The sequence below is a fragment of the Corvus kubaryi genome, unplaced genomic scaffold, assembly GCF_017639235.1.
Source record: "Corvus kubaryi isolate FWS band 111438036 unplaced genomic scaffold, C.kubaryi_AGA036_p1.0 138, whole genome shotgun sequence".
Classification (NCBI taxonomy): Eukaryota; Metazoa; Chordata; class Aves; order Passeriformes; family Corvidae; genus Corvus; species Corvus kubaryi.
This window is the reverse complement of record NW_024580672.1, coordinates 20,435,245-20,455,103: the sequence shown is the minus strand read 5'-3', so window position 1 is coordinate 20,455,103 and position 19,859 is coordinate 20,435,245. Positions and strand designations below refer to the sequence as shown.

The following is a 19,859-nucleotide window of genomic DNA, read 5'->3' as shown; positions in this document are numbered from 1 at the left end:
CTGTAAGTCCTGAGTATCAACGTTTTATTTAAGATGACTCCCTTTATGGCTAAAATTGGCTATTCCTTATTAATATTACAGACCACCAATGATCCCTGCTCACAGCTACAGCAGCCTCTCGCTCTTGAAAATGTGTTAAAAATCACAAACTGGCACCAAAAAAAATTGTTGGAGCAATCCCCATGGTGGAGGCTTCTGAAGGGAAAACTTTTAGCAGTACTGTTTTTCCTCCTTTGGAAAAAAAAGCCACGTTTGCCCAAAGCAGAGTGTTGAGCAGGAAAATAAATTCAGTAAAAATTTAAAAAAATATATTGCTTATAATGGAAGAATTTCAAAACACCTGTGTGTTTATTCTGACTTGTCTCTTGTGGATTTTTAAGCTTCCCTTCCTAACACCTTTTCCAATAAAGCCAGAGGAAATAAATATATGGCACATAAATCCACCTGAGGGGATCAAACAACTCTTCTATTTAATACCAGGCGAGTACTGAGAGCCCTGGTGCTGGCAGAGCCCGGAGCAGAGCACAACAGGATCTCAGGAGAGCTGGAAATAATTAATGCAAAACCCTGCAGTGACCTGGAGTGCTGCAGAGCAGCAGCCTTCCCAGCCTTGGTGGCCTTGAGCTCCTTCTGCAGAGCTCAGCAGGCACTGCTCCCTAATAAGCCTGGAAAAGGCAATAAGGGGTTTTGTTTTCTCTGGACGATGCCCAGGGAAAAGACAAGGATGTGCAAGTTAGCATCTTGTTTAAAGGTCACAAATAGGAAAAAACTACTTTCCTAGGTGGAAAAACCTGCTAGATTTCCACTGGCACACAGCCTACTGCTGGATTTACTCCTGACCCACCCACACCACGAGCTGATGCGATTGTGATGATCCCTTCTTTCCTGAAGGCCACTCTTACCAGATCTGGCTGACCTGCTTTGACATCAATCTTCATCTGCAGGACTTGTCCTGGGAAGCTGGACCTGAAATTCTCTCACAATAAGGAGAACAATCTCCTGGGCTGGAACTTCTGTAAAGTGAGGTCTCCTGAAGCTCTGCTCTTCCTGCCTTTGAAGCCTCTGTGCTTCCATCAGTGGGAATAACACCGGCCGTTCCCAGAGGGGAATCCACGTATTTTTGTTCACACCAAGGGAATCTGCTTTTTTCTTCTTTTAGAACTTCAGCCAAGATGCTGCTACACAATTTAAGGTTATTTATAGGTAAGAGTGAAGAAAACCCCGGAGTCAAAGTTTGAACATTCTTGCACTTGGTTCCATGAGGTGTGACAGGTGTAGCGGTGAGAGCTCTGCAGGAGCCCCCCCCAGGGGGACAAATGGGAATTTGAGCCACAGGAGATTCCTGTCACTGTCCTGACCATGGGCTGGGACAGCTCACAGCATCCCAGAATGGTTTGGGTTGGAAGGAACCTTAAAGACCATCTCATTCCACCCCTGCCACGGGCAGGGACACCTCCCACTGTCCCAGGTTGCTCCAAGCCCCAATGTCCAGCCTGGCCTTGGGCACTTCCAGGGATCCAGGGGCAGCCCCAGCTGCTCTGGGCACCCTGTGCCAGGGCCTGCCCACCCTCCCAGGGAACAATTCCTGCCCAATATCCCATCTAAATCTCCCCTCCTTCAGCTTAAAGCCATTCCCTGTGTCCTGTCCCTCCAGGCCCTTGTCCAAAGCCCCTCTCCAGCTCTTTTGGAGCCCCTTCAGGCACTGAAGGTGTTCAAGTACCTACCAATTTACTAATGAAACTCTAATTAAACTTCTGCTTTCTTCCCAAATCCATAAGCTACAGAAGAGAGCACTACAAAGGTACCTGCAAATACTCCCCACAAATCTAACATGACAGAGAAATGCATGTGAAACACAGCAGTTGGAGAGAAAAGAGAAAGCCAGGGGAAGATTCTCCTCAAAGGAAGCCAGAGACCAACATCTTTCAAGCTGATCCACAGACTGTTCAGAGACAGAACCATGGAAGAACCAAGAAAAGCAAGTCTGTTATCAACAAAACCTTAAAATAAACCTTGCAGCACTGAAAAAAGCAAAGTTTCAGACTGATTCTAGTTACATTCAGTGTACTCAGAAGCATCTTCCCACTTAACAGGAGTTTTATCTGTTTGCTTATCTTATCTTGATGCTACACCAACAGTAACAGCTTCTCTTTACATTTTAACTCAGGACATGTCAGAGGCAGTGAAATGTCCCCAGAGATGCGAGACATGAACTCCAAACCTGCACAGTCATGAATATGCCAAAATTAACAATGCTCACACGTCCTTCTGCCAACACGTTCCATCCCATAAGCAAAGAGAGGACTTGGAGACTCCCAAACTGTCAATCCAAGCTAATTTCAGAAATATTTGATGATGCTTCCTTTTGTAAGCATATGTGATAGTTCTAATTCATTGAGGCTTCCCATATGGTGCACTCCTGTTCTTCTTGCTATCAACAGAGGGGGAATCAGAGTAAATTTGGAAATAGAGGAAACAGCGATTCCAGGTTTCTCACAATCACCCAGAAAATATTTCATTGTACCAGGAAAACTCCCTAATTTGGAACTGAAGGGCACAGAAGCCAATTTTCAGTAGCTTTTCCTCAATGCTGCCTTCCCTGTTAGTGAGAGGACACAGCCACAGGCCCTGCTCCTGGGAATCACCAACAGGGACTGTCCAGGAGTCAGACTGGAAACCTGGTGTTCCACAGGTGTGAAACGCCACAATTCAGGATTAAAGCTGCTCCCCGTTGCCTTCTGACAGATCACAACCCAACGTTGTTTTTAACAGGACCGTCATGAAAACTGTGAAGTCTAATCAGGTGTCTTTTTGCCAGAATATTACCTGAATTAAATTAAAAAAAAAAAAAAAAAAAATATATATATATATATAAAGCCATACCCTTTGTACTTAGGAATCAGCAGTTATGGTGAATGAAAATACCTGCAGGTAGCACTGGCTGGAGGGCACAATGACACCTGTTCCACCTACATGGTGCATGGAATACCAAGCAGAGCTTTTAATATTTTTTGTTAAACAACCCCAGAATTCAAGGATCTTGTATAAACATAAGCACAGGTGTCAGGCGTGGAACACTCCCTCTGCCACATCCCTCAGTCCCACAAACAGACCAGCCTGAACAAACCACCACTTCTGAGCTGCACTTCTGTTGGTGGAAGTGAGCTCTTCCACCAGCATGGAACCTGACAAGTATTAAAACCTATGTTAGGATTAAATAAGATTTTATTGTCACATTGAACTGCTTTGTCAGAGATGTACATTTTGCAGGTTTCTGTGCAGAATAAAAATCAAGACGGTGGCTGCCAACCTGTCAATTCTGATTCCAGCACTGATTCAGAGTTCACACCTGAGCCACAGGTGCTCACAGCTGGGGACTCCACAGCAAGGTCTCTGTTTCAAGGAACTGCAACACTCCAAGACAAAAAACCATCCAGTTAAGGCTAATGAGAACAATGTAAAATAGTTAAAACCAGAGCACTAGATGTTTAAAGGTGGAAACACTCGGTAGAAGAGCGGCAATTTTAACATCTCATTTTTTCCCAAAGTTATTTTGCTTCATTTAGTACAGGTAAGGAGAGGGTAATGAACAGACTTTTGCCTATAGATATGATCCAAAAGATTAAAATTTCAGTGTGTAAATTTGAGATATTTAACATTTTTAAGCAACTGCTTTGCTGTTCTGGGTGTAAACCGAAGAAGTGGCTATTGACACCTCCAAGTGATAAATGCTGCAGATAACCTCATCTTAAAATGTGTATTTTCTCATTTACACATCAGGGATAAAGTCCAATAATACAAACTTCTTAGTGGCACAATTTCACATATTTTGGGCAACGTCAGCATACAAGCAGTATTTAAATAAAAGTAAGTGCATCCAAACATGAAATTCTCTAAATATACCACACTTCATTTATCCCAAACGGCAGTTTTCTGACAAGAGCTGTAATTCAAATTAAAATAATCATTTACATGTTTCACCCAGAGGAAAAGAGGTAATAAACCCAGGGGACTCTCCAAACAATCTTCTCCTGCCCTATCCCCTATTTATTACATAAAATAACTCATCTAGAAGCCTAAATCCAATACTCAGATGCAAATAAAAGGCAAGAAGCAGTCTCTGATGTTTGTAATTTGCAGACTCCGAAGTCCAATCATGATGGAATTTACTACTTCTGTTGGTCATTTACTCCTGTATGTGCACTTCATATTTATGCTAAAAGAACACGAGACAATAAATGAGGCTAGTGTGGCGTAAAGTCATTGTAAACCCAGTGAAACCAGAATAATTCCATTTATGACATTCATCTGGATGATTTACCAGGCATCCCACCCCCCCCAACACCCTTTACAGGAAAAAAGGCAACCATCAGTTGAAGTGAGACACATTCTGCTAGTAAAAGGGCGAACCAAACCCCTCCTCTGATGAGGGCATGCCCACAGAAGGAGGTTGACCACATCTTTTCCAATCAGGCTTCTCAGAATTATCAAAATTTCTTTGCTTGCAAAGGCCAATTTGGCTTACCATAGAAAGCTATTCTGAAGGCGGCTGATATATTTATTCCCTTTCAAAAATTAAAATTCAAGGCATGATAGTGCAAGAGGTAAGTTTTGATTTGAGAACATTATCTGTAGACTAACTGTGCTTAGTTACTACATCCCAATTTATTGTCTTAAAGAAAATATGGCAACAAAAGCTACAAGATCTCTATAAATTTCATTTTGCCTAAATTTACCAGTACATCCATGAACCTCATCAGCATTAGTACAACTTGATTATCCTAATGATTCCATTATAAAACTTGCAAAATGTATCACAAGGTGAATAAACCATCTAGTGCAAGTCTTCTACATTTTGTGTGCACAGTAATCCTGTGTAGTTCAATTCCTCCGGGTTAAATCCCCAAAATCTCTCGGTAACAATTATGAAAAAACAGTATCATGTGGATTTGTTTTGTTTTCCCCCCTATCAAATCTGAGAAGTTTGAGTGTTCCTGGAATCACCATCGGGATGTGCTGAAGGTCGTGACTCCCTTGTCTGTGAGTATTCACTGTCAGAGGACTCTGTAGGTTCAAGCAAATTCTCATAATCACTGTCTTCTGATTCGTCACCATTGTCAGCGAGTGCTCTTTGGGAAGATGGCATGGATGCTCCATTGCCAGAATATTTCAATCCTGCAGTTGTGGAAACATAACTGGAAGAACCGACTGCCTGAGGCCGAGGCATGAAGACGCTGCTCTCCAGGAGCCCGGGGCTGACAGAACTGTCTTGAGTGGTTGTGTTGAAATCCGAGTAGGGCGGGGGAGGATCGGAGACGTCGGAATCTTCAAGTGTGCAGCCTTCCACAGCAAACCCAGTGTAGGACGTTCGTGGGACAAACATGGGTTCCAAGTTATCTGTTGGCATTTGCCTGCTTAAAATTGCCTGCTGCATTCCTACAAAGCAAAGAACAGAGGGGTACTTAATGATTTCTCGGCAACGTGCTCCACATACCCGAGCTGTGACCACCTTGCCTGTCCTCTCTTCTTTCCTTCTGCTTGTCATCAAATGTTCATCCCTGGCACTGCTTTCCAACTCCAGCACTGGCTCCTGTCCTCTCAGTCTGCTCTACTCATCTTTCATACTTCTGATTTTAGGCTTATAGAATCATCAATACACTACCCCTGACCGTCACATCAAATCTTGCTTAACACTGCATCCTGCTCTTTGAGCGTGACAAACTTCCCTAAATTTAGCAGTACAGCCATGAAGCTTATCAGGATCAGCAAAGCTCAATTATCTCAGTGATCCCATGTCAAACCCAAAATGAGTCAGAAAGCAAATAAACTATGCAAGTGCAAGCGTGCTACACTTTCATGTGCACAGTCATCCTGTACAGATCATTTCCTTCAGTTCAAGCTCCCAAAAAACACAGCTACAGGATGTTTCCACAGCCTGTTGCTGTTTCCACCTCATCTTTCCTCTGTATTTTTCAGTTCCTACTCACATCAAAAAGCACCTGCATTAGGGCTCAACCTGCCTGCTCCTCTCCACCTGAGTTCTTATTCAGTAAAACTCAACTCACTTTTCATCCATGATAATTGGTATTTGACATTATATCTTAAAAAAATCACTTTGTGCTTTCTCTTCCAATGCCCCTTGTGCCAAGGGACAATCTCATATCCCCTGCAAAGAAGTCATCACGTCTTCTTCCCTGAAGTTATTATTTTAAAAACTACACCCACATAAAAAACCTAAATGATGGAATTACAGCTGCGAGTGTTGCAGGGTATCAGAACAGGAATGTGAAAGTCATCTTGAATGAGCTGATTTGGAAAATAATTTGAGGAAGACGTGCACAGGAATAGTGAATTGCAAAAGCTGCAAAATGAGGAACACTTGCATCCTTCTGCAGAAAAGAAATGTGATTTATGCAAACTATAAATATCAATATGCATGAGGTGTGCCCAGCTGTGGAGATACAGGTATGTATCATTTCACTGTTGTTAAAAATGCAACTGGAATATATCTAATTTTGAACACCACAAAAAAATATTAATTTAAAAAATAGGGAAAACTGGAGAAACTCTACCAAAAAAAAAAAAAGGGCTCATTAGAGATCTAAAACATAGGAAAGGCTGGAATAACTGGGATCAGCAGGGAAGACTGAGGAAACAATTTTATTCTTAAATATGCCTAAGAGGCTGCTGCGGAAAGGTAAGTTAGAGTACTGTACTCTAGACACAAGGAAAGACTTCCTGGCAGGAAGTTTTGTTAAGCACTGGGAGAGACTGAGGTTTTTGACTGGTTCCTAAGAGGTTATTAACCAACAAAACTGTCAGAACTGACACTGGGATGTGTAAGGAGAGGGACACAATGGGATCAGCTCTATTTACTGTAGCACCGTGTTTGTGGACAAATGCAGGGTGAAGAGCTCCTTTAACCGAGTCAGTGAGATGTCTCTTGGGAATAAAAAGAGCATATTCCCTCAAGTGGCTACGTAACAGCACTCCATTTCTGGGCCACAACAGGAGACCTGCAGTGGGAGATTTCCTGGCATCTGGGAGGTGCACAGCACTCACCAAAGGCTGGAACATCCTGCTGCATGTACAGAACTATTTCAGTGATCTGGCAACTGAAGTCTCGACTGCCTTTTATGCTGGAGTGTGTAAGTCATAACCTGTTAACCCCAAGTTTGTAAGAACACCAAGCTCTCACACAACACTCCTGCAGGAATTGGAATCAAACACTCCCTTTTCCTCACTAAAACTGAGGAAATTCTCCCAGCATTGAGCAAGTGAGAGAACAGAAGGCCAGATTCAGTAATTAACTACTCACATCTAAAAATACTGCAGAGCTCCACGCTGCATGTTTTCTTGTTTCAGCCCTCTCACATGATTATCTGCTCTGGCATGAATTCTCAGTCCAGCATTTGCATCTTCCTGGTAGTACCTAGAGCTGAGCACTGACTGCTCTTCCTCCTCCTCCTCCTCCTCCCCCAGCTTTTCCCATCTGTGCTGGGATCAGCTCCAGTCACACTAAATACCCACCTCTGCTTCCCCATAGTAGCAGTTCCCTGCCTACTTAATCTACAGCCAAGCAGGAAACAGCAGTGACTCATTTACTTCCACCTTTTAAATGGTCCTGGGCTAATCCTGGCTCTGTTACCTTATATTTCAGGTTCAGAGAAAGAAGAACTTGGGCTGACAGATCAAACTGCTCTAAAATGCTCATGTGATAACAGTACCTTGCTGCCTGGAGAAAATTAAAATACCAGTCATAGCAGCAGCAGGCCCATTGCAGAGTTTAGGGTGTTCACTCACCTAAACCATCTTTTTGTCAGACACTGCTTCAGGTAACAGGATACAAAAATAATAAAAAACATCTTGTAGCTAAAATGACAACCTTTCCTTATTTGCTTATCATTTCAAAACATGGGTAAAGAGAGGCAGTGTTTGCTGAAATACAAAGGTTTTTTTGAGTGATTTGATTATGAATTATTTGAGTTTTAATCTTACTTCCTATTTGCCTATTCTCTGCCCCTTCTCTCTACCTTCAGTCTTCCTCTGCACTCACAAATTCAGTTAGATCAGCAATGCCTCTTTGAAAAGAACCAAGTGCTTCACAAAACTTCTCTACTGCTAACCAAAGTCTCCTGAGGCCACAGGCAGTTTTTAGGAAGGAGGGACAGTGTGGCAATCAGCCAAATCTGCTCAGACAGCAAGGCTCACTGACTCAAGAAATTATGGAGCAGCAAAATAAGATGAACAACACCTACAAAGATTTACTTCAACATTGAAAAGTGGTATTTCAGTGCTAAACATCTTTACCACTAAGTCAGCAAATGGGAGTGGGAATAAAGACTTTATAAAACCATGGATAGCTCCTGGCCTGTGAGCACAGTACCCTGTTTCTTTCCTTCAAAAGGAATCTCTCCAGTATTTAGCACTTTTTTCCACTTTTCTTTTCCTACAACTGATCTTTTCCTGTGTTATTTCCAGAACTGACTTGCTCATTCTTTCTTTACAGTGTTGTCTCTTCTGTATTTTAAGCTTGCTAACACTGGATGACTCCAGCAAAAATACCTGCAACACAAACTTTCACAGCTCAGGTGTCACCCAACATAAATCCACCATATTGCCCTTCCCAATGGGATGGTTTTTTCCCATGAGTTATCAGCAATACAACAATTATTTTAACTCCACAAAACCTTTTCTCCTCACAGCATCTGCTTGTGGAAAAAAAAAAAAAGGTAATTAAAAGGCAACTTACTTATTTCTTGTTCTTTTTCATTCTTCTTTTGTGCGATTTGCCTTTTTAACTTGTTTACATCAGCTTGAAAAGATTCAACAACACGTTCACTCTTTTCTACATCTATACATACTGCCTGGGAGAAAAACATAAGATATGCTAAGATTGGGCAAAAATACAGGAAATAGTTTCAGGACAACATTAATAAAGCTACTACCAAACAAGAAGGCATTGAAGCACAAAACTAGAAGCAGGATTTAACTGTAGCAGAGGTATTCAACCTCGAGACTTGTTTTCTTTACTGCTGTTGCTGCGTTATAGGAGAAGAATTTCCAAATAATTCACCATGACAGAAGATTTGTAATAAGATCCAAAGTTGGTCAGTGTCCCATCCTAGAAGTGTTTAGGATGGATGAGACTTGCAGCAACCTGAGATAGTGGAAGGTGTCTCTGCCCATGGCAAGGGGTGGAATGAGATGAGCTTTAAGGTCCTTTCCCACCCAAACCATGCAGTGATGCTATGAAATTAAGTATTGGTCATGATCATTAACTATGATCAGTTTTGAAGAGAGCATTTCCAGGGATGGTGACTCCACCACTGTCCTGGGCAGCCTGTTCCAATGCCTGACAGTCCTCTCAGTGAAAAAATTGTTCCTAATCTCCAATCTCAACCTCCGCTGCTGCAACTTGAGGTGGTTTCCCTCTCCTCCTGCCCCTTGTTGCCTGGGTGAAGAGAGCAACAATGTCCCCCCTCAGCCTCCTTTTCTCCAGGCTAAAGAACCCCAATTCCATTTTTCCAGGCAGTAATTGAAACAACAGCAGGAGCACAAAGGATAGCCATGCTCTTGGCAAGACCAGCATTACACAATAATGCCATTAGCTAATGGATACATCTCTGAAGATAAATTTTCCTATTCCCTGAAGCTGCCATGGAAGTATCTGCCTTACCCACCTTCCAAAGGAGGTTGGAAGTGGCAACTTCCCAGTGAGAAAGAGCAGCCGCCCCCTGTGCAGGCAGGTGCAGGGGATGGTTGGAGGGATTCCTGCCTTGTTCCCTGCTTCAGGAGCCAACCAGCAGAGCTGAGCTGGAGCAGAGACATGAATCCCCCCAGGGCAGATGAAAGGGAAAGCCTGGGAACAAGCTGTGACTCCAGCACAATTAGCAGATGTGTGAGCTCCCGGGGCAGCACAGCTCCACTGCTCTTCACACAGGACAAGCTGTGAACTGACAAGCTCACAATGAGCAGAGCTGACACTCGAGGCATTTTCAGATGCTTTGGCACATTTGGAGCAGGATTCACTCATGCTCCACACAAAACGTTCACAAGTTTTAACTAACAGATGGTGCTCTGCTCATGCTCCATACCCAGAGCCAGGAGTCATTTTTAAACCTCTGCAAATCCCTACAGCCTTCACCAGGGCTTCTCTTCACTGCAAACCCTTAAAAATGACTAACACCTCCCATAAATCACTAAGTATTAAATCATTTACTTGCAAAAATTGGTATTTGTGGTGATATTCGTACCAACCACTATCACAGCAGCCACTGCAAATGCTCACATTAAAAAAAAACCTGAAACATTTAAATTCAGACTTCTTTTCCTACAGCTCCTGATAATTGTTTATGAGCTTTAAAAATCTCCATCTCCTTCACTCCTGCTTTAACCAAAGGATGAATGCAAGATGCCACATATATACAGACCAATATGGAGTAAAGGATGTTACCTGTACTTTTTCCTGAAGTGCATTATAAACCTGATATATAGCCCTGATGTCCTTCATCACTCCATCTTTGTCAAAAAAATCAGTACTAAAAATGAAAGCAAAGCAGAAATCATTAGTGAGAAAAGACAATACAGGGTTCTAGCTCATGCTGTCTTCGAATTCCTGTTAAGCAGTCTACCACTGTATTTTTAAAATGTATTTTATTACTAAATATCCTATTTTAGCAATAGTACATACAGTCATAAACCAAAATTTAGACAGCAGCATATTCAATACCAAAATTCCTTCTGTAACAATAAAATCTCATTTGAATGAGATTAAACTTGTGTCAAAATCTTTAAGCTTGTATAATTCCATTGTTAACAGCCAGAAAAGCTACTTTGAATTTATGGCATTTGATTGAAAATACTTAAGAAAAACAACAAGACTTCAATGCTTCTGAGGCAGAGTTCAAGTTTTAAACCAAGCCTGCACACGGAATTCCTTGGGGAGGTGGGTGGTGGGTGGAAATCAAGTCAGAAGCTTCCAGCCAGAAGGGCCCCAGCATGGACTGGCCACACCAACTCTGCTTTTCTGAAGAGTGCACCGAGTTCCCTTGGTTCTTCTAAAAGATCCAGTTCTAAGCAGGAAAAAAGCACACTGGGAACTGATCACTGTCCTCCAGAACTGGTGTTTTGCTGCTCAACATGCACATTTGTAGTATTCTCTGGGAGGTACAGAGTGTAGAGCTTGACAACGACTTTATTTAAAAAGGAAAAGTCCTTACCCGTGTTCCTTAATAACTTTGGCATAATTCTGAGAAGTATTTGGCACTGAAGAAACTTTGTATTCCTGTTGACTAGTGTTGCCTAGATTAGGAATAGTAAGTGACACCCTTTGATTATACCTGCAGAGAAAGTTCAGAAAGCTTTCTTAATTAATTGGAAAAAGATTCTTTACAAAAGCCTGGATATTATCCCATCCCTCTGATGATCAGAACTCATCTAATTTAAAAGCTTCTGCTTTAGGTCTGTTATAAAAGTTGATAAATATTTCAAGTTGTGTTCAAAATAAATGCAGGATCAAAAATTCCCTTAGTATAGAGCCATCTCCACACCTCCTAGAATCTTTGAAATGTGCACTCAAACATTCAGATCCACTATAAAAAAACATGGTAGTGACATCTGATGTCTCTTAAAATAGATTTTTTGTCTGATGATTTAGAGACTGAAAAGAATTTTTGCTCACCCTAATTTTAATTTATAAATTATTTGCACAAAAAAAACCCCCAAAACCTGTCATCACTAACAAACACCCCAAGAAATCACTGGACAAACACAAAGCCTTCTTTAAGTGCAATTATACAAACTCCTAAATTGTTTAAAGGATAGCAGTAAGAAGTAGAACAAAGGATGAGGATTGGTTCGTTCACAGTTTGCTTACCTTCTGTTTGGTCTAAAAAGCACATATTCTAAAGCATGGGTTGAGTTATTTGCAGTGGAAATGAAGCTGAAGAGAAGGAAGACGAGATCAGGCACTCCAAGGATGTGTGTCAGCTGTTTATGAATGATGTGCTCTCTATATGACATCTGCTGCTGAGTGTTTCTCCTAAATCTGTACCATCCAATAACGTTCTGTAATCAAATTACATCAGAAAAAACCCCACAGTGTTACCTGAGAGACACAGATTTACCTTCTGAGAATAAAGGGGCTAAAACTGTGGTATCACCATTACCCAAAAGCTTTAGGACAATGAAACAAACTGAATTCCTAGAGACTTGAGTTTGAGAGAATCAATACAGCCTTACACTTTTGGAGACCTACACTTAAATCTTTTACATTTCTTCAGGGAAATTGGACATTGTCCCCAATTTATTCTAAGCACCACAAATCCAACAACTTCTGTACAGGACAAGCCCTGGATCAAAACAAACCACCAGATTTGTGAAGGAAAGTATTTCTTCTAGTTAACTACCTTTTTTTTTTCATTTGTTTTCCAAACCCACTCTTTCTAATGCCTGCAACAGGAGGAAAAGATAGAAAACTTACTTTTCTTCTGTCTTTAAGAATCCTGTCCAAACTCTCCTCATTAACTTTGCCTGCATAGTCATAAAAGCTTGAACAAAAAGGAAGAGAGAAAGGTAGGTACACAGTTTATACACACATATTATACATAAAGTAAATAATTTATACTTTGAGTGTTCTACAAGTAGATGGCATTCTAGACAATACAAAGCAACTTCCAGAGCCTTACTTTTACCAACAGAAATGCACTGTGCAATTTTATTTTGACCAGCATTCTGTAAAACCCTGCTTTGATAATCAGAAGCCTACCAGCCTAGAAGAAATGAAAGCAGGGCCACTTTACATGCAACTCCAAATCAATTTCTTGAGCTCCAATCTTGCAGTTACACTCACATGGTTGGACCCTTGAAGCCAAAAGAGTGAGCAATAATTCAAAGTATCATGGTCTTTCCATATGGTTCCGCTTCCACAGCTGAACCCAAACCCTGACATGTCGTTATTTCTCAGGACTTAGGAATTTATAAATCTACCTATGCAGACAGGTTTAGAAATTCAAGTAGATCATACTGCATGATAAAAGGAAAAACATTTGAAAATAGATTCCTCCCTGGTCTCTTTCAAGAGCTGATATCACTAATACCTAAAGCAGTGCAGGAAAACGCTCTGGTTTAGGGGTCTAGGATCTCAGTGTTTGTGGGGTGGGGTAAAAAACCACCAAATCCTGAGCTCAGTGCTTGGCTGGTAAATAAAGGTGGAAGTATCATTTGCTTCAAGGTGTAAGTTGTTGGGAAAACCCAGACTACAACTAATGACTAACTTGAGACAGCACGTTATATTGTCACAATCTTTTCAATTCATGTTTGCAATATTTATTTATAATCCTGGTAAGCAGTGGATATCCAACTCTGTCTCTGTCTCTTGGGGTGACTTTATGATGTTGTATCCCATATCGCTATTCTATGCCCAGAAATTAATTTTGTGCCTTTCTATGCCTTTAAACTGAGCCTGAGAGGGGGGAGACAAAAAAAATAAGGAGGGCTGGTTGTAACCTGCCTTCTATCAGAGGATATTTTCCTCCAAATTTGTCCAAACCGGCACACTGTGCTTTGCAGGAATAACCAACAGCACGCTCTGGTCCTGATAAAAAGTGTATGAGCTGTGAGAGTTCCTGGTGCTGTGCAGTAAATGAATTCATCAGCTTTCCTGAGCAGCAGCACACAGTGAGATCCTGCCTGCTCCCCCCTTCCTCCATCAGCTCCAGCACTAACAACCAATTCCTTGCCTGGGGGAAGCAGGGAACGTGATCCGTTTGGATATGTACTGCACAAAGCATCCCTGGGATCCAGGAGGAGCTGACCAGACACTGGGATATTATCTCCATGTGTGGAGTCTGCAGCATTTAAATCACTGGGTTAAGAGTACCCTCTCTGTAATTATCAGCCAGCAAGTGACTGACTGCAGCTTTTCTTTTCAATGCAACCAGTGTCAATCATAATGTCTAAGCTACTGTGTCTTCTTAATTGGCTGGAAATCTCTCAAGACAAGAGAAGATTAATTGGGAATTCCTTCTCAAAAGGAGTTCTAGACAGAGCTTTAGCAGCCATCACTGTGTAACAAGTGGAGACTATACAGAAAATCTACATGTAAATAGATGGAAGCTGTTAAATAGAATATATTAGCCCCATATTTAATGTAAATTCTGGAGTTCAGGAGATCGGAAGGCAAAAATAACTAGAAAGCTGAAAATTTTACAATAATTAGTTGGTGCAGGTTGGTACCACTAAGTACAAACCAACTTGTTAACCCAGCAAGTTACCAGGGACACAGAGGATGCTGTGACCTACCAGGCCCAGGCAGAGCCAGCCTAAGACTACAATAATTTTAATTGATTTTTGACATTCATTCCCATCATCAGTGATAGGAGCTGACCTGACTGCTGCCCTACCTCTACCAGCTACACAAGATGGAAATCCAAAGAGATAGAGAAATAAACCCCTTCCAAACTACTACTAAAGCTGTAAACTCCTACTTTGATTGTCATGGCTGGTGCCATTTCTGTGTGTTTCTGTAAAACCATTAGATGAGCAAACATTGGTAGGGACATTTGAAATGCCAATATATTGCAAGGAGCTCCCTATTTTTGTATTCTGCAGCCACCACAGCAAGACAACAAAAAAAGCTTACCTAAAGAGTTTTGAACAAGGCTCATGGTTATGGATTTCTGCAACAACAAACAAACAAAGAAAAAAGTGACATATGTCCAACTGCTCCAGGCAAAGAGAAATTACAGTGGCATATCTCGCATGAACTTTCCACATCAGAGCTACTGAGCAAGAAAACATTTGTGTCAGACCGCACACTGCCCTTAATGTCTCAACAACACTTGATGACACAGCACCATACCCAGAAAACTGCCTTCACTTTATAATTTGCCCTTTTACATAGAAAAATATTTTAATAAGCAAGGCATACACTTGTTCAGATACACAGAGATTTATCTGAGCCTCAAATACACACTTTCGATACTATTTTATAGTTGCAAATTCCTCACAAAGCATTTCTGATTCTTGTTTTCTTTTTGCTACACCTTTTCACAACAGCTTACTTGCATTCATATACGTTGTTTATTACAGCAGCAATTAATAAAAAAAGGGATGAGGAAGGGAAGCACGGAAATATCATACATTGTAGTGTTTAAAGAGGCAATGCAAACAGAATCTCTAACGAGAAAAGGGGTGAAAAGCAACTTCAAAACATTTAGCTGTACTTTACAATTCTTTTATATGAAATATTAAAAAGTCAGGACAGTGTTTTTTCATTGAAAAGGTTGTAATAAATGCTAAGATGCTTATTTAATCAGCAGAGGTTGTAACATGTCAGCAGTCTCGGAGAAGAGTGAGGAAAGAGTAAAAATCCAATCTACATTATTTTTCCAACACCAAGCGTGACTTATTTTTTCAGGGGCTTGGAGAAACCTGAGACAGTGGAAGGTGTCCCTGCCCATGGCAGGGGTGGAACAAGATGGGCTTTAAGGCCCCTTCCAACCCAAGCCATCCTGGGATTCTGTGATGACGTAGCACAAATATTTCCAGTTCCTCCACCAGAATCCCACTGGAGTGTTTAGCAATAACTTAGCTCAGGCTCTGCCTCCCTGCAGTGACTCACCACCTGCTGCTCTGGCAGCCACGGGCTGCTCAGGGTTGCCATCTCAGCAGAGGCACCAGCGGATGGATCACAATTCCCAAGAACAGCAGACAGCACACATTCACATCTCAGCACATTTGGTGTCTATCAAAACAAGGCCCTGAGCACCCATTCCAGGCACACTGCCTGAGAAACTGCACAATCTCACTGGCAAGAACTCCTCAGGATGCTGCTGTTAAGAGTTACTGACTCCCTTTATTTGATATAAAATTGTGTCAACTCTAATATTTTCACACCATCATGCACGAATCTGTGGAAACAATCTGCTAACAAAGCCTGTAAGTACAATTATTCCAGCTTAGACCAATTCCTTCCAGCAAATACATTAACTGCAACAACATTCTTGATTCTTGGGTGATGGATGTTGCTAAACAGACCTTGTGTTTTGAGAAACAGGAAGCAAGAAGCCTCCTGCTCAGACCACATGAAGCAGCCAACATTCTAAATTTAAGGTTTACACATTGATTTATTTTAATATATATATCTAGTATACATGCTATGTACACACAATACTAAGAAGACACAGAAGAAGATTAAAACTCATCTGTGACAACAGTGCCACGATTGTCAATCTCGTGAGATGAACTGGGAGTCCAAGAGTTAATTCTGTTGAATAAATATTGAAGTAAAAATGGCAAACAAAAAAAAAAATATCCAGAAGGTCTCCAGGAGTGGGTAATTTCCATTTTCATAAAGTCACTGCAACCAGTAATGTGACAAAGGGGTGATCTAAAAAGGGAGCAATTTTTAACACCACAAACACCTGGTTTAGGAAACCAGGCCAAGGCATCAGGTGGTGACATCACTGCCAACAATAACCAAGATCAGTGACCACTGAAGAGCAAGGTCTAATTTAAAAACCTAAAAATGACTGGCTCTGTCAGTTTTGTCTGAACACACAGAGCCATCAGCAACACTCTGACAGTGATTGTATGCACACACAAAAAACGCTATGCCTTTATTTTCTGTAATTTAGCTCATAACTGATACTTCAATTTACCACCCATGTTCTCTTAGGAATAACCAGAACAGGAAACTACTCAACCTTCTGGAGTCCAGACCACAAAACCATCACCACTGCAAGGTGGGAAATCTCTTGAGATGTAAGGTGGTACCACTGCACATGTTCCCAGATCACCTGTTCTGTGTCAGAACAACATCTGAGAGTCAATCCAGAGCTGTTGGTGTTTTCACTGAGCTTTATGCACACCCTGCTTTGTTATCTGGGATCACATTCACAAAGCCAGGTATGGGCATGCTTGGGTATTTAGGAAGGTTTAAGTATATTTTAACAGCTGGTTATATATCCAGAAACAAAAAGGCAGCTTCTTTCAGGGCTTTCCTATTTTCTGTAAACCAAACATGCAACAGCTTCTCACTCATGTCTAAAAAAATCTCCTTCAACCAAAACTTGACAGCAAGATCTTTGATCTTCGTTCCTTTTTCACAACAGATCAGCTGTACAGAACTCGTGCTTATCAACAAATGTCTGACAAATATTCCTTGTCCAGCCCTGCTGTGACAGTTTATGTCACGAGCTCCCAGCCATCCATCCAAACCTGCTACTGAAAATCTGCCCCTTTCAGTATCAGTAAATCAAGCAATGAATTAATTTTATTTTGAGCACATGCTGTATTTAGGCAACTGTATCAAGCAGGAGATTCCCCACAGTAATTTCTCCATCATGGAATGCAGACAAATGTCTTCAGTAAATGATCTTTCCTCCATAAAAGGAGGTGCATAAAGCCCCTGTAACTTGCAAAGATCTGTTTCCTTTCCTCACATCGTAACCACAAACACACAGACACAGTGGCAAATCTGAACCTGAAAGTCTGACACCCTGTGATAGTCTCACCAGTGAAGCAATTCTTAATGAAGCCTCCTGAAAACTTGAAACCTGAGCAGTGCCTATTTCAGAACATCTCAAAGTTACATCACTTACCTATCACTTGTAGAAATTCAGTGTTGCTGATCTGTGAATCACTAATGCTAAAAGTCTCTTCTTGTCTCACCTCTCCCAGCAGAAATCCTTCCTGCAATTTTAAAAGAAAAAAAAAAAGATTAAAAATAGGAAAAAATCCACTAAATGCAGTCATTTACTGTAGCTTTCGTAGCCGTAAATTGAAACAAAGATGAAGTTTGAAAGACACATCTGAGCTGCAGTGGGTATAAACTGCCCTGAGGTTCTACCAAAGCCAATTTTCTGCTTTGCCAACATCCTTTTACAACACTACAGGGATGGGTTGTCCAAAAGGAACATTCTACACACAACTTACACAAGGCAAACACATCACAAAAGGAGGGCTCTGCCCCAGCCCCAGCTACTGGGGGAAAAGAAGGAGGCCTGAACACAATGGTGCTCTGCTCCAGCAAAGCCAAGGGAAGAGGAGTTTAAACCTGCAGGGACTTAACACAAATTTTAGTGTGGAGACTGGGCTGGAGCCCAAACAACAGAAGGGATTGTAAAACGCAGAAAGCAATTTAAAAGTAAGGTAATTTTAAGGTAAATTAATTTATTCTCTATCCCTAATCAAAATGAGGAAGGAGACTGAGCTGGAATCAGGAGGTTTTGGCACAAGGTGCAGAGAGAAAGAGCAAGCTCAGGCTAAAAAGGTGCCAACAAAACCGAGGGATTCGGCAATAGCCCGGCTCTGCACTGCGCACGTGTCCTGCGGGAGCCCCACCCCGCGGGGAACACCCCGGACACCCCGTATGCCGCCTGGGCACCCCACATCCCGGGGAACAGCCCGGACACCCCACATCCCACATCCCGAGGGGAGCACCGCAGGCACCCCACATGCCGGGGGACCTCACATCCCGCTCCGACACCCCACACCCCGCCCAGACACCCCGCATGCCGGGGGGAGCATCCCAGACACGCCACACTCCGGGAGAAGCACCCCGGGCACGCCACCCCAAGGAGCAGCCGGGACACCCCCATTCCTACCCGGGAGGAAGCAACCCGGGCACCCCAGATTCCGGGCATCCCGCGGAGCATCCCGGCCACCCCACATGCCGGACATCCCACATCCCGCGGGGAGCCGCCCGGACGCCCCACATCCCGCCCGGACACCCCACATCCCGCCCTGCTGTGTCCGTCTGGGGCCGCCCCCGCCCGCTGTGACCCGCGGCCGGGCCCCACGGGCGGCGGCGCGGCCTGGCAGCCCCGCAGCGCAGCTGCCGGCCGGGGTGCACTGTGAGGGAGCCCCGCAAGCCCGGGGCGGCGGCGGGGGGCACGTACGTGGTCGGCGCTGCTGTTGGCGCTGCAGTAGCACACGGAGCTGAAGGTGTAGCCGGAGATGGACGCCGCCATGACGGACACACCGCCGCCGCCGCCGCCAGGGCGCACGCGCGCCGGACGCCCGCCCGCTTCCGGCGGCCCCGCAGGGCATCATGGGGAGTGTAGTCCTGGGGGGAAGTGGGGTACCCATATGGGAAGGATGGGAAACTGCGAGCGAGGCTTTGGACCATTGAGTTTGGAACAGACCTCCGAGCCCATCGAGCCCAACCTGTGACCGATCCCCAGTTTGTCACCCAGCCCAAAGCACTGAGTGACACGTCCAGTGGTTCTTTGGACACCTCCAGGCGTGAGGACTCCACCACCTCCCTGGGCAGCCCCTTCCAACATTTAACAACCTTTTCTCTGAAGAAATTTCTTCTGATGTCCAACCTAAACCTCCCCTGGCCCAGCCTGAGGCCGTTCCCTCTCTCCTGTCCCTGTTCCCTGGGAGCAGAGCCCGACCCCCCCCCGGCTGCCCCCTCCTGTCAGGGACTTGTGCAGAGCCACAAGGTCCCCCCGGAGCCTCCTTTGCTCCAGCCTGAGCCCCTTTCCCAGCTCCCTCAGCCGCTCCTGAGGCTCCAGACCCTTCCCAGTTCCATTCCCTGCCCTGGACACACTCCAGCCCCTCCATGTCTGTCTTGTCGTGAGGAACATTGATGTGCTGGAGCTTGTCCAGCGGAAGCCACGAAGATGATGAGGGAGATGGAGCCCCTCTGCTCTGGGACAGGCTGGCAGAGGTGGGGGTGTTCACCTGGAGAAGGCTCCCAGGGAGACCTCAGAGCCCCTTCCAGTGCCTAAAAGGGCTCCAGGAGAGCTGGAGAGGGAATTTGGACAAGGGATGGAGTGACAGGACAAGGGGGAAAGGCTTCCCACTGACAGAGGGCAGGGGTGGACGGGATATTGGGGAGAAATTCC

The 19,859-nt window shown here is 43.4% G+C and overlaps 1 protein-coding gene across 1 annotated transcript; it reads right to left on the bottom strand.

The window, feature by feature from the left end:
- Nucleotides 1-3,207: 3,207 nt before the first annotated feature.
- On the bottom strand, nt 3,208-19,012 carry ABRAXAS2 (abraxas 2, BRISC complex subunit). Its single transcript, XM_042019550.1, has 9 exons — nt 18,906-19,012; nt 17,607-17,697; nt 14,645-14,681; nt 12,485-12,551; nt 11,879-12,069; nt 11,223-11,342; nt 10,457-10,541; nt 8,753-8,867; nt 3,208-5,436 (listed from the first exon to the last, which is right to left on the bottom strand). The coding sequence occupies exons 1-9, from the start codon at nt 18,975-18,977 to the stop codon at nt 4,970-4,972; spliced, it is 1,245 nt and encodes a 414-aa protein (XP_041875484.1). The 5' UTR covers nt 18,978-19,012; the 3' UTR covers nt 3,208-4,969.
- Nucleotides 19,013-19,859: the final 847 nt, after the last annotated feature.

Coding starts and splice junctions, on each gene's coding strand:
- ABRAXAS2 (XM_042019550.1), bottom strand. CDS start 18,977: ATGGCGGCGTCCATCTCCGGCTACACCTTCAGCTCCGTGTGCTACTGC. Junction 12,552..14,644: donor CCTTGTTCAAAACTCTTTAG/GTAAGCTTTTTT, acceptor TTTTTGTTCAAG/CTTTTATGACTATGCAGGCA. Junction 11,343..11,878: donor CTTTTTAGACCAAACAGAAG/GTAAGCAAACTG, acceptor CTTTCTCTGCAG/GTATAATCAAAGGGTGTCAC.